Genomic DNA, 12,194 nt, shown 5'->3' with positions numbered 1-12,194 from the left:
TGTCACATGTGCTCAGTGTGAACCTGCTTTCATCTGTGAAGAGCACAGGGCGCCAGTGGCGAATTTGCCAATCTTGGGTTTCTCTGGCAAATGCCAAACGTCCTGCACGGTGTTGGGCTGTAAGCACAACCCCACCTGTGGACGTCGGGCCTCATACCACCCTCATGGAGTCTGTTTCTGACCGTTTGAGCAGACACATGCACATTTGTGGCCTGCTGGAGGTCATTTTGCAGGGCTCTGGCAGTGCTCCTCCTGCTCCTCCTTGCACAAAGGCGGAGGTAGCGGTCCTGCTGCTGGGTTGTTCCCTCCTACGGCCTCCTCCACGTCTCCTGATGTACTGGCCTGTCTCCTGGTAGCGCCTCCATGCTCTGGACACTACGCTGACAGACACAGCAAACCTTCTTGCCACAGCTCGCATTGATGTGCCATCCTGGATGAGCTGCACTACCTGAGCCACTTGTGTGGGTTGTAGACTCCGTCTCATGCTACACTAGAGTGAAAGCACCGCCAGCATTCAAAAGTAACCCAAAACATCAGCCAGGAAGCATAGGAACTGAGAAGTGGTCTGTGGTCACCACCTGCAGAACCACTACTTATTGGGGGTGTCTTGCTAATTGCTATAATTCCACCTGTTGTCTATTCCATTTGCACAACAGCATGGAAATGTATTGTCAATCAGTGTTGCTTCCTAAGTGGACAGTTTGATTTCACAGAAGTGTGATTGACTTGGAGTTACATTGTGTTGTTTAAGTGTTCCCTTTATTTTTTTGAGCAGTGTATTTTTAAAAATTCCGTTTCCATCTACAATAGTCATTTACAACATTAACAATGTCTATACAGTGATCCTCGCCACTTCGCGGTTCACTTATCGCGGATTCGCTATTTCGCGGATTTTCATAATGCATTTTTTTTTTTTTTTTGGTGCATTGTGCTCTGCATTCTGATTCGCTAAAAATCACTCCCGCTTCTTGTATTCAAACATGCTACGAATTGTGCTATCATTTTGTCGTCTCGTGCAGTTATGTGTACGTACATAAAACAGCTTGGCAAATTTACATTAAGTTGGCCAAATTATCTTGTAATTTCGAACATCTCCTAAACCCATAATGTCGACGAAACGGCCTACACGTGAGTCACTGTATTTGTATACATGTAATAGTTGCTAATTGTAAAAAAAAAAAAAGTTTTCTATTTCGCGGATTTCACTTATCGCGGGTCATTTTCGGAACGTAACCCCCGCGATTAAACGAGGATTTACGTTGTACTGTATTTCTCATAAATTTGATGTTATTTTAAATTGACTTTTTTGAATCTGACAAGTGACCCCAAACTTTTGAACGGTAGTGTATATGGGATTATTTATTTGATTTAACTAGGCAAGTCAGCTAAGAACAAATTCTTATTTACAATGACGGCCTACACCGGCCAAACCCGGACGACGCAAGGCCAACTGTGCGCAGCCCTATGGGACTCCCAATCATGGCAGGTTGTGATACAGCCTTCGACTCCAGGGTGTCTGTAGTGACGCCTCTAGCACTGTGATGCAGTGCCTTAGACCACTGCGCCAGAATGGCTTGACGGAAGATTAATCACAAAGCAATCTGTTCCRGATGAGAATCAAATAGCACTCGGCTGCTGCAAAGTATAGGGTTTGTGTTGCATCATCTGCCAATCAATAAAGTTGCAGACATGGATTGCTTACCACTTTTTACAACGGTGCAATGTGTACAAAAACAAAGCAATGTGTGCACACGGTTTGATGATTTAAAGACTGTCCATTAAAAAGTCAATGAATGGCCACGGCAATGCTTTAATTAAATTATTGAATTAAATCTCCGGGGATTGCTTGTTTGTTAAGTAACAGTCAATGGGTATGAATAAAGCCATATATTATCATACTGAGGTAACTGATTATATACCAACAAGTAAAACCCATCATAAAGTATTCATACTCTTATTACCTGGGTATATCATTCTTCTGCCTGCGTAAATTAAGCTAAACGTATCTAATAGAAAATGCATTGGGGTCGGGATGCAGCCCAGAGTGGCATGGTACTAAGAAAACTGATGACATAAAGAATTCCCTTAACACATTTTCTAATGAATATAGCTTTATCCGTTTATATGTTTGATAGATATGATTCAAATCAAAGTTTATTGGTCGCGCACACAGATTTGCAGATGTTGTCGCAGGTGTAGCAAAAGGCCTATGTTTCTAGCTCCAACAGTGTAGTAATTATGATTAGGGACACAGAGCGATAAGAGAGACGATGTGCTGCAGCCTTACAGGGAGAAACAGCCTCTGGGCAGCGCAGGGCTTGAACAGCTTTTTCCATTCCTCTGCATTCCCCACAGAGAACGTGATTGGGTAGATACTGTACTGGAACTTGTTTGTGATAGCATGGGGCCACTGGCTCAGCTGAAAGAGAAACTACACAAAGTTACTAAACATCATCCTTTGCTGTGAGAGGTCGCACAGCCATTTTTAGATGCAATCACAGGAAGTCTCATTTAATTTCCAAAGAAACAAAAGCACAACTTGAGCGCATTTTCCAAAGGTTGAGTCAAGAGGTGTAGAGGAACGGGATCACTGAGAGAGCTGATGGAAATATTCATTATTATGACACATGATACACTCCTGAGAGTTCAAGTCTACATAAACACCTAAGGAAGTTCTTGTAAACCAATTAAGTAATGTCTTTACAGTAAGTGCAGCGGTGTTGTACATTGACCATAATGCTGCCAGTTATTGTTATAACTACGCCCAACTGCCAGTTAAACTAACCTAAACAAAAGGAGGTAGAAAATATGAATCCCATTCTGTCCAAGCCTGAGGGTTACCCCCCTTAAAGTCAACACTGCTGTCACACATAGAAGCCTACGTTTTTCTGCTCTGTTAGACCCTCAAGCCCTCCATAATCATCAACATTATTAAACAATTTGGCCATGAGACAAAGATCAGTGTGAGGAGCAGGCAGGATTTCTGCTGACGAGGTGCACAGATCCAAGAGGTCAGAAACCTTTTTAGCTTGCTTCTAATTCCTTTTTCACCAGCACAGGCCGGATGTGAAGCATTCCATCTCCTGCTCACATGCTACTAACCTTTGGGTTTAACCAACTCAACTTCCTGCCTAGCATGAAGTCAATTACAAAGGGGAMGTTCTCAGATGGTAAACATACCATAACCCATAAACACACAAAGGGTATGTAGCCCCATGCATGCACCGTGTTTTCATTTATGTAGGCCAGGGCTCTCCAACCCTGTTTATGGAGAGCTACCCTCCTGTAGGTTCACTCCAACCCCAGTTTTACCTAACCTGATTCAGCTTATCAAGCAGCTAATTATTAGAATCGGGTGTGCTAGATTAGGGTTGGAGCTAAAACCTACAGCACGGTAGCTCTCCAGGAACAGGGCTGGAGAGCCCTGAATGTAGGCTATATACCTTCAGGTTTACAGCTACACAGTAGCATAAGACATTGACTTTCGTAAAGCTTGAGTCGTGAATAAACTAACATTGACTGAAAACTTGCATGGTTAATGCGGTGAGGCAAACGTCTGGGGGATATATGATCCGACCTTGAGATAAAAGGGTCTGATGCCTGTAAGGCGTTAGAGGGCAAGTGAGAGGGAGATCAAAAAAGGTTAGATCTGGGGTTTTTTTTTTTTAACATGCCAATACTTCGATCTGGCAGTGAATGTCATCTATTACTGAGCATGGAAGAACATTAAACAAGATACTGTCAGTATGAAAAGCATGAGAGTCTTTGAAAATATTCAGTCCTTTTCTAGAAACATACCGTACCTAAAGCCTAGATCATGTACATTGTTAAGGGGATACTTACCCCCTTTTCAAACTGTGAGGTCAAGGGGTCCTCTGCAAAGATGTGGAATTTGATACTCTTGATGCTGAAGAGGAGGGCTGACTTGACCATGGTGAGCGTCTCATCCAGGCGGTTCCCACAGGCCACCACGGCCAGGTGCATGACCTCCTCAGCACGGGCGCGCTTCGATGCGGGCCGACCCACTCCCATGTCACTCCTCTGTCTGCTACAGGGATACACACAGGGGCAACAAGTATGAGACTCTCAGCTTACAGAAGGCTCCTCAGGCTTGCTCATCAACAGAATGGCAGAGCCGTGCCGCTGCATAGCAACGCTGATACTTCTTCATGGACATGTCAACGGCCATGAGAACAGATCTGAACATGACAGGACATGGCTTAGACACATATTCCAGACAGTACATAATCACACTGTTTCTACTGACAGACAGCTAACCAACATGTTCATATTCAAGGCCATCCCTGTCATATGCTCAGGGTGAGCAGGACTCCCTCTATACCCTTCTCTCTGTCCTGTAGTGTAGGTCTGTATATACCCACTGGGCTTTCTCTCATGTTCAAGGCCAAGTCGTTTCTATAGCTGACATAAAAATGCTCTCTGCACAGCAGCAGAGACTGCCAATGAATTCAAATGGATTCAGCAGAGCAGAATAAATCACACGCTGAAAAAGAAAAATGCGTATAGCTCAACGTAGAACTAGACCTAAATCCTCAAGTTGCATTTTATGTACACACCGTATGGGATGGTTTTTATGATGCGTGTAAATGTAAACATTAGCATACGCAAAGGAAGAATGTTCTAAAGAAGGATTTTGGGACCAAAGTATCCCTCATTTGTGTGAGGATTTTGGAAAGGAAACATACTATTCTGCCAGAGGAAAGTGCAACATCTACCCAAGAGCTTCATGTAGGCAAAGAATGTGTCTTTTAGTCTAACAATCTGAAGGGGGAAACTGAAATGTGACAGGTGGGTTGCAGGACAGTCTCCAAGCGTGACACTTGGTTTTCTGCATGGCTGAGGGACAATCATGCAACACAGATRACAACGGATGGCAGAGCTCAGAGAAACCTGTCCTCTAGGCTTTGATGGCAGAGGCTCTTTCAAGAACAATTTGTGTTTATGAACATGTACTCTGTACATTATTACTAGGGGGACAATGATACACCAAAAAAATACTGAGGGAGAGGCATATTGTCTTTTAACCTGCAACCTAACCATAAATGCTCAGAAAATGTGTTGTTCTATGATACATACTGCATTGCGTTATAGATGGCCTGGATCAGTGAAATGAATGTTGTGAACACAGTTAGTTAGACCAAACAAAGCTCCATTATTTATTGTAAGAAGAACATGCTGCTCATGTGAGGTAATCTTACATAGTGTTAGAACTATTTTCCACCCATCTGGAAACATTTTGACAAACTCAGACTAGCTCTAAAGGGATACAAGGACTGCACTAATTATTGACAACAGAGAGTACTGTGCCTACGTGGCCTTGGGCATGCAACAATCTCTTTCAAATCATGAAGAAAGAGAAAACAGCTTAGAAGAGCACAGTGACAATACAGCTTACCTTAATCAACAAATCTATCAAACATTACTTCAACTATTTAGAAATTCCATCAGATACGAGCCACTACTGCAATGCGCTGAAGGCTTGGATGAAACCTGTGTGAAGGGAATGCTATCAGAAGTATCCTCCCTATGCATAATGGCTTTCAAACAGAGGAGGCTGGTGGGAAAAGTTATAGGAGGATGGGCTTATGTCTGTAATGGAACGGTATCAAACATGTGTAAACCACGTTTGACACTGTTCCATTCCAGCCATTACAATGAGCCTGTCCTCCTATAGCCCCTCCCACCAGCCTCCTCTGATTTCAATAAAGTAACAGTATCTTTGAGTGAATCATCACCCCTAGCTACACGCATTCTGTTTAACAGATTTCCCAGTTACTCAACGCCAACCTCTGTCAGGAGGTACTTAAGTGAGTGAGCTACCAAAAAGAGAGCTTTTTCCACCTGATGAGGCCCACGTAAGAAGTCTCTCAAACCTTGTCAGGATGCTCGGGTAAGCAGGGAGATTTCAAAGCCCTGCAGAAAGAGAGAGAGCAGTCTCCAGTCATCCAAGATGACATTTTTATAGCTTTACATAATGTCAGTGCAACGGAATACCTTGTTGGCCTCGGGGGGACACTGTTTTACAGTATTCCAGATGATGGGGCAAGGAATTAGTTTAAAAGGGCTTATTAAATCAGATGTAACCATTGGGAGGAAAGTTTTTTTTTTAATGGCGACAGTATCATGCATGACCTTTCCTTACACACTGTGTGAGACAGACTGAAAAATACATGCTACATTGAGCCTGGATGTGAAACATCCATCAGTAGTGGAATACATTGACCAAAAGTAAGTGTTATTACAGTGTAATTGTCTACAACAAGATATTATGACTGTAGAATTTAGTGTGAGCTGGGACAGCTGATGGTATATGTTAGGGAAGCAGCTCTTCTCCCTACTTTTATCCACAGGAAGCAGAGTGATACATCAAGAGGAAATGGTTTGATAAAAAAAGGAAAGAGTAACCAAGACAACATCATATCTTATATTTTATGGTAATTCTATGCCTCCCTTTCAGCCCTCCCCCTCACCAGAACCAATGGTAAAGTGCCTGAAGCTAAGGGAGATGTGCAGTGTTTTTTTAAATTTTTTATCAGAGCGCTTACTGCTTTGTTTGCTAAACCTACTTTGGTTATTTTCCTCCATCACCATTGGCCTCCACCCCATTTCTCTTATCAGTAGAGAGCACATGCGTGTGGGTGTGGTCACTGCCAGGACACTATGGTCCAGTCTGAATGCTTTATAAATGCTTCCAACCAGATCACTGATCAAACAGGACATTGTAGGTGAAAGCAWGCTTTACAACAGAAAGCATTGCCTTTAGAACATTGCCTTTAGACTATCAAATCTGGGCTATTATCATATCAGTGACAGCCATGACAGAGGGAATAGAAGGATGTTATGTTTTGGCCAAGAATTTGAGCAGGGCCCAAATTAGTATAATAGGAGACATAACAAAATGTACACACCTGGACAGAAATAGTGAATGATGACAAACCATTGTCTAGTTATTGTCTGCAAGGCACAGGAAAGAGGGGATGATGGCCATCAGTTGAGGTCATCTATACTGGTCTGTATTGGTCTACTTCGAAGGGACATGGCATCACACATCATATTATACACATTGACAAGTTCAGCCTCTTGACTTGAAGGTGGAGAGTTCTAAAAGATATGTAAAATGTATGCTCCTCAATCCCCAGTAGTGTAATGACTGGGTCTCCTTGGACTAATGTATGTTCCATCATCTTAAACTCTCTGAAGGTGACCTTTAAACCTGTCAACCACAGGACTTAAAAAAGGGATAAACCCCAGAGACCATGGGGTACAAAGGTCAGATTAAACTATCAAATTGATTCCGTTGTTTACAAAGCTACACAATTAGAATATTTTTACAACCCCAAGACACTTCTTTGAGCTGATGTTGGGATTAAATTGGCACACAACTTACTGAATAGGTGATAACTTTGCAATAAATGTCATACATCCATCAGTCATTTAGAAAAATACATGTGATAATAAAAATAGGATTTGAATGACAAAAGCATGTTTGGTCCTCTCATGACTGATCAAGCCATTGTTTGGTGCCAACGTCCTTGAACATAATGAGCCCATGTATATTTTTGATGGGGGGGGCACGTCTTCCTGAATGAATAAAGAGAAAGACAGGATACGTGTGGACTCATTCCATTACTTCCACAGGGAATAAAACCCATCTATCTCTGTAAGCAGATAGTCATGCAATCCGTATAAAGGTGCAAAAAAATCCCCATCTAACCTTTGAGACATCTTGCGTCTTTAAATGTGTTCCAAAACGTTGATGAAAAAAATAGGCGTGGAGAAAAAAAAACATGAATCACATCAACATTAGCAAGCGAGTAATGGTGCGATAATTCCTTACCTCTTTGCGATCGCATTGCCTCCTCTACTGGATACTTTCGATACTTTTCGGTACGTGAGTGGTTGTTTGTGTGGAATGTGAAGTTCATCGAGAGTTTTTTTTGTTAACTTTGATGCAACATTGTTTCGAAGCCCCGAGAACTTCGGAAAATAGTTATCCTCCTCAACTTCTTTCAAAGGCGGATCGTCTGCAGCATTTCCCCCAAAAAAGTACAAAAGTAAAAAAACTCCAAAACAGACAGCGATCACAACAATTTTACAATGAATTCTCATCGTGAAAAATTGTTCTGATGATTTGGAGGAGCACAATATTCCTCTTTCATGTCTGTGAATACGTAATTACAGCTAGAGTTGACATTCTGTTACTACTCTGTTGCATTGCGCCGCAGATGACCCAGAGCGAAGAGGAGGAGCTTTCCACGGCCATGAACATCACTCAGTGGGAGTTTCTATATTCTCTTACCGTAATCTTTAGAAGAGAAGTGCAAGAATTTTTTTTGACATCACAACGTGAACTCATCCATCACAATGCATCAGTAGCTATGTTTACATTAAAGCTGCAACATGCAGAAATCGCTCCGCCATTTCCTGGGGCCTGTTGCACAAAAGTAGAATTAAGACATCCGGGATAAATGACTCAGCTGAGCTCAATGAAGCCAAAACATGTGCGTCCAGGCTTAATTGGTTGCACAAAGACCAAGCCAGGATGAGCAGACACGGATTCATTAAGCCAGGTGAAACCAATCCTGGATAGGTGCGCGCTCACGGCTCACTCAAATAGACCCCGCCACAGATCACAGATTAACTGATTTACCATGGCAACTAGAGCCGCGTACTTTTCCCCGTCGGAAGCACAAATCCTCATGGAGGCATACGAGGAGGTAAAAGATATAATTAAGAAGAAAGGCAACACCGCCACAGTGATAAAGCAAAGAGAAAAAGCGTGGCAAAGTATTGCAGACCGCCTGAATGCGTAACTAGTGCACAATTACACACTCACCGCTCCGCTGAAACATCACAATTACAATTCAAATATTTAATTCACATCTCCAAAAATGCAGTTGTACTGTAATTATGAAACGGTTAAATTTTTAATTGAAATGCACTGCAGATATGAGTGAAATTGTGTAAAGTAACTCCATCACACTGTATAAAGCTATGATACTCCGGCGCAAATAGAACTGGCAGCAATAGACATTCAGTACAAGAAGAAAAATATGGAAATCTTGCACTGGAGTCCGAAAATAAAAAGAGGACAATTAGGAACTGGACTTGAAAATAAAAAACTTGAGAGGGAGGTGAGTATGCCTTCAATGTACACTGTATGGTAACTGGTAACCAAAATGTATTAGATCATTGATTTGGTCGCTTATTCCCTCGGTTCCTCAGCCTCCAAGAAGATGACACAGTCTCAAAATAAAAAATTAAGGTAAGTAGAGGTTCATAAGGTAAAGTCAAGGTGAGTTGGCCATAGACATAGGAGCTCCTTGAAAGACTGCTTGATGTATGTGAGCCACACAGGAAACGGTGGCATCTTTCTAAAGGCATTGTTTATTTATTTTTCGGCACACTAGTTCATCAAGTAATGAGTGAGAGACATTCTAGGGGACGTTTCTTATCAAGGCTATAGCAGAGACAGAAGAGGGAGAATGGGTAGAAATGCATCGCCTCTTGGTTGCCCAACCAGGTGAGTTGAAAAGGAGCAGGACTTCCGCCCAGCGGACAGCGGACCAGGTGTTGGCCACTAGCCTATATGAAGGACCCCGAAAATGGTTGTTGTGTCTCCCTTTTGTTCCTCAGTGACAATGTCGCATGCTCCAGGGTTCGTGCGAGATGTGGTGGATGAAGAAGCACTTGTGCTGAGGAGAGCCTTCAGGGAAAAGGGTCTTTCAGGGACCCTGGTTGGACCTAGTTTTCTGGCCTTCCTGATGACCCATCTATAATGAAAGATACAGGTTTTCTCTGCAGATGGCATCAGGTATCTTGCCTTAGACGCTACCTGGGTCCCAGCGATTGAAGAGCCACCCCCGGGATTCTTGCTCACTAGGGGAGCCATGCACTGAGTGTGCAGCAAAGAATGGGTTTTTTATGGTGTGGGGCGGCTCGCGCTTTTTTGCTAGTGGAGCCTTCCTGTTGGGACTCTACAGTGGGGGGATTTGCATGAACAGCTGAAAAGGACATTGGTGCCGCACACATAGATTGTTTGTAGGGTGTGTGTCTGGCTACTCGCCAAAGCATCTTTAGCAGATGTGTGTTTGGACGTATACGCCGGGCTTGCCTGGGACCCACTAGAATTGACTACGGTGTGGTGGGGGATCAAAGAGGAGTGTTCTTACCTAGGACTATTGCCCAGGTAAAGGAGGGAGGTTTAAGGGGAGTGCTTCTGGGAGGCAAAACTTTCAAGGGAACAACTGTTTATTGGCGGAGACATAGTTGCGAGGATACCCTCCATTTTCAAGGCTATGGGTGAGTGTAAACGAGGTGCTCCCTTAGGGGATCAATTCTTGGTGGGCAGTCGGTGGAACTGCACACACCCATATTTGAGAGGGGAGTTAGAACGCTCCAGGGGTGGGCCCATCCGAGAGGGGACCTAGTGAGTTTGTGAATAGGAAAGTTCCTTTCACGTAGCATTAAACCGTCTTATGTATCAGGGGTGAACATAACTTTTTTGGGAAGTAATGTTGGTCTTAACGTGGGCACCGAAAGGACGGCTCACTGGTTCATTGGCCCGTGATCGCTGCATTGATTGGTGTAAATATTCCTCATCTTAGGGTTGCATGGTCAGATGGTTCTGCAAATGCCTGACTGTGTGATCTTAGACGAATGATGTGGTGAGTATAAAAGATGGGGTCTTTGGCCTTTCAGTCGCAGGGAACCTCTCAGAAAGTCTTGGGGCGGGGCTCTGACATCTAGTCTTTCAGGTGCCTATCACAAAGCGCTAAAGCCCACACTTAAAGGCAGGTAAGTTTTAAGTGGTCACGGGACTACAATATGGTGCATGGGGCTGTGTCCATGCAATAAGTTCACATCCGTGTCTTATGAAGTGTAGTATTTTGTATTGAGGAAGTATGTTTTAAGTGTTGGCGAGGTTCTGAGGATGTCCTCTACCTCGGTGGTTGATATAGGGTGGGAGGGACAGGTGCGGTTAATGGCGCCCAGCCCTTCTCTTCTCTGAACACCTTTCACAGACCCCCCTAGGATGCCACAAGCGAGGAGGCCGTAGTCTAAAAGGAGGCCTATGCCCCAGGTGCACCTTAAGGAACGGCAGGGCATGGAGGTTGTTAAGTGACCTTCTGGCCTCCTGTTAGGAGAGGGCGGCTTATCACTGCCGTTGCAGAATTAAGCCGTCTAGCCCTGTTAGGGCCAGTGTGTTTGGGACGGGTCGTACCCTTAGAGGGGGAGTTAAGGGGTGTCCGCGCTTGTGTGCTGGGTCACGCTTAGCATGATGTGGCCTGCTCTGGATAGGAACCACGGGATAGGGCCCCCAGAGGTGCCACCAAGGCGCAGTGGATCTAGGGACAGGGATCCGGCAAGGTTCCCTTTCGCCTGGAATCGTACAGAAGTGTGTCGGGGGTCCGTACTGACTCTGAAGGGAATCAATTTCATGTGTATGATTCATTTATTAAGTGTTAGTATGTGTGGCTGTTCATTTTTGGTTTAAAATAGGGTGGTCTCCTGCGGATGGCATGAGGATATTTGCGGGTTTTTTGGTTCGCTGTTTTTATTGACGAATCTCTGGCTCTCTTTGATGTTATGGTAGCGGGTATAAGCTGGTGTCGTCTAAATACTCGACATGAGCTGCATGGGAGGCTACTGCATCCATTCATTTGTCTGTTCAGTTTTGATGTGTTATGGATTTGTCCTGCATTTATTTTAGTGTGCAGACATGCAGGGTGTGTTATATACAGACCTTTGAATGTGTATGTATCATTTTGTATAATATGCTTGGATTCTGTGCTTTCCATCTTGTAGAGTCACTGTGACTTCAGTTTCGAAAGGAGCTGATGGTTTACCTGCTTTGTTTTGTCTTATTCAATAAAGGAACATAATGTTAACATTGTGTTTTTATATTCATATGGAATGTGTATTTGTTTATATGACAGAGTACTAGGGCCACACTGAGAAAAAAGGATAAAGTCATAAATTTATGGGCTGGTTCTTTCTGCAGAAAAGCTACATATTGTTTTTACAGTTTTGATACTTATGACAATGTGATACTTAATATTCTGGCACATCAGCATGTCTTTGTTTATGAAACCATACTGAAGTACAATTTCACGAAATGCCCCACATCTGTCATTTTAACAACTGTCCTCCTTTAAAACAACTGGTTACAA

At 43.4% G+C, this 12,194-nt stretch overlaps 1 protein-coding gene across 2 annotated transcripts in view; it reads right to left on the bottom strand.

The window, feature by feature from the left end:
• The window catches only part of gxylt2 (glucoside xylosyltransferase 2), a 17,038-nt gene extending 8,761 nt beyond the window's left edge, over positions 1-8,277 (bottom strand). Inside the window, exons 1-3 of one of the 2 annotated variants that reach the window (XM_023995682.2) lie at positions 7,859-8,277; positions 3,844-4,048; positions 2,288-2,431 (exon numbers count right to left, since the gene is read on the bottom strand). In XM_023995682.2, the coding sequence (XP_023851450.1) occupies positions 2,288-2,431; positions 3,844-4,048; positions 7,859-8,130 (621 nt within the window). In that variant the 5' untranslated portion in view covers positions 8,131-8,277. The remainder of the gene's footprint in view (positions 1-2,287; positions 2,432-3,843; positions 4,049-7,858) is intronic. The other variant, XM_023995689.2, reaches the window with a different exon arrangement.
• Between the last annotated feature and the right edge of the window lie 3,917 nt (positions 8,278-12,194).

The sequence above is a fragment of the Salvelinus sp. IW2-2015 genome, linkage group LG1 (genome assembly GCF_002910315.2).
Source record: "Salvelinus sp. IW2-2015 linkage group LG1, ASM291031v2, whole genome shotgun sequence".
NCBI lineage: Eukaryota > Metazoa > Chordata > Actinopteri > Salmoniformes > Salmonidae > Salvelinus > Salvelinus sp. IW2-2015.
This window is presented reverse-complemented; position numbering and strand designations above follow the sequence as displayed.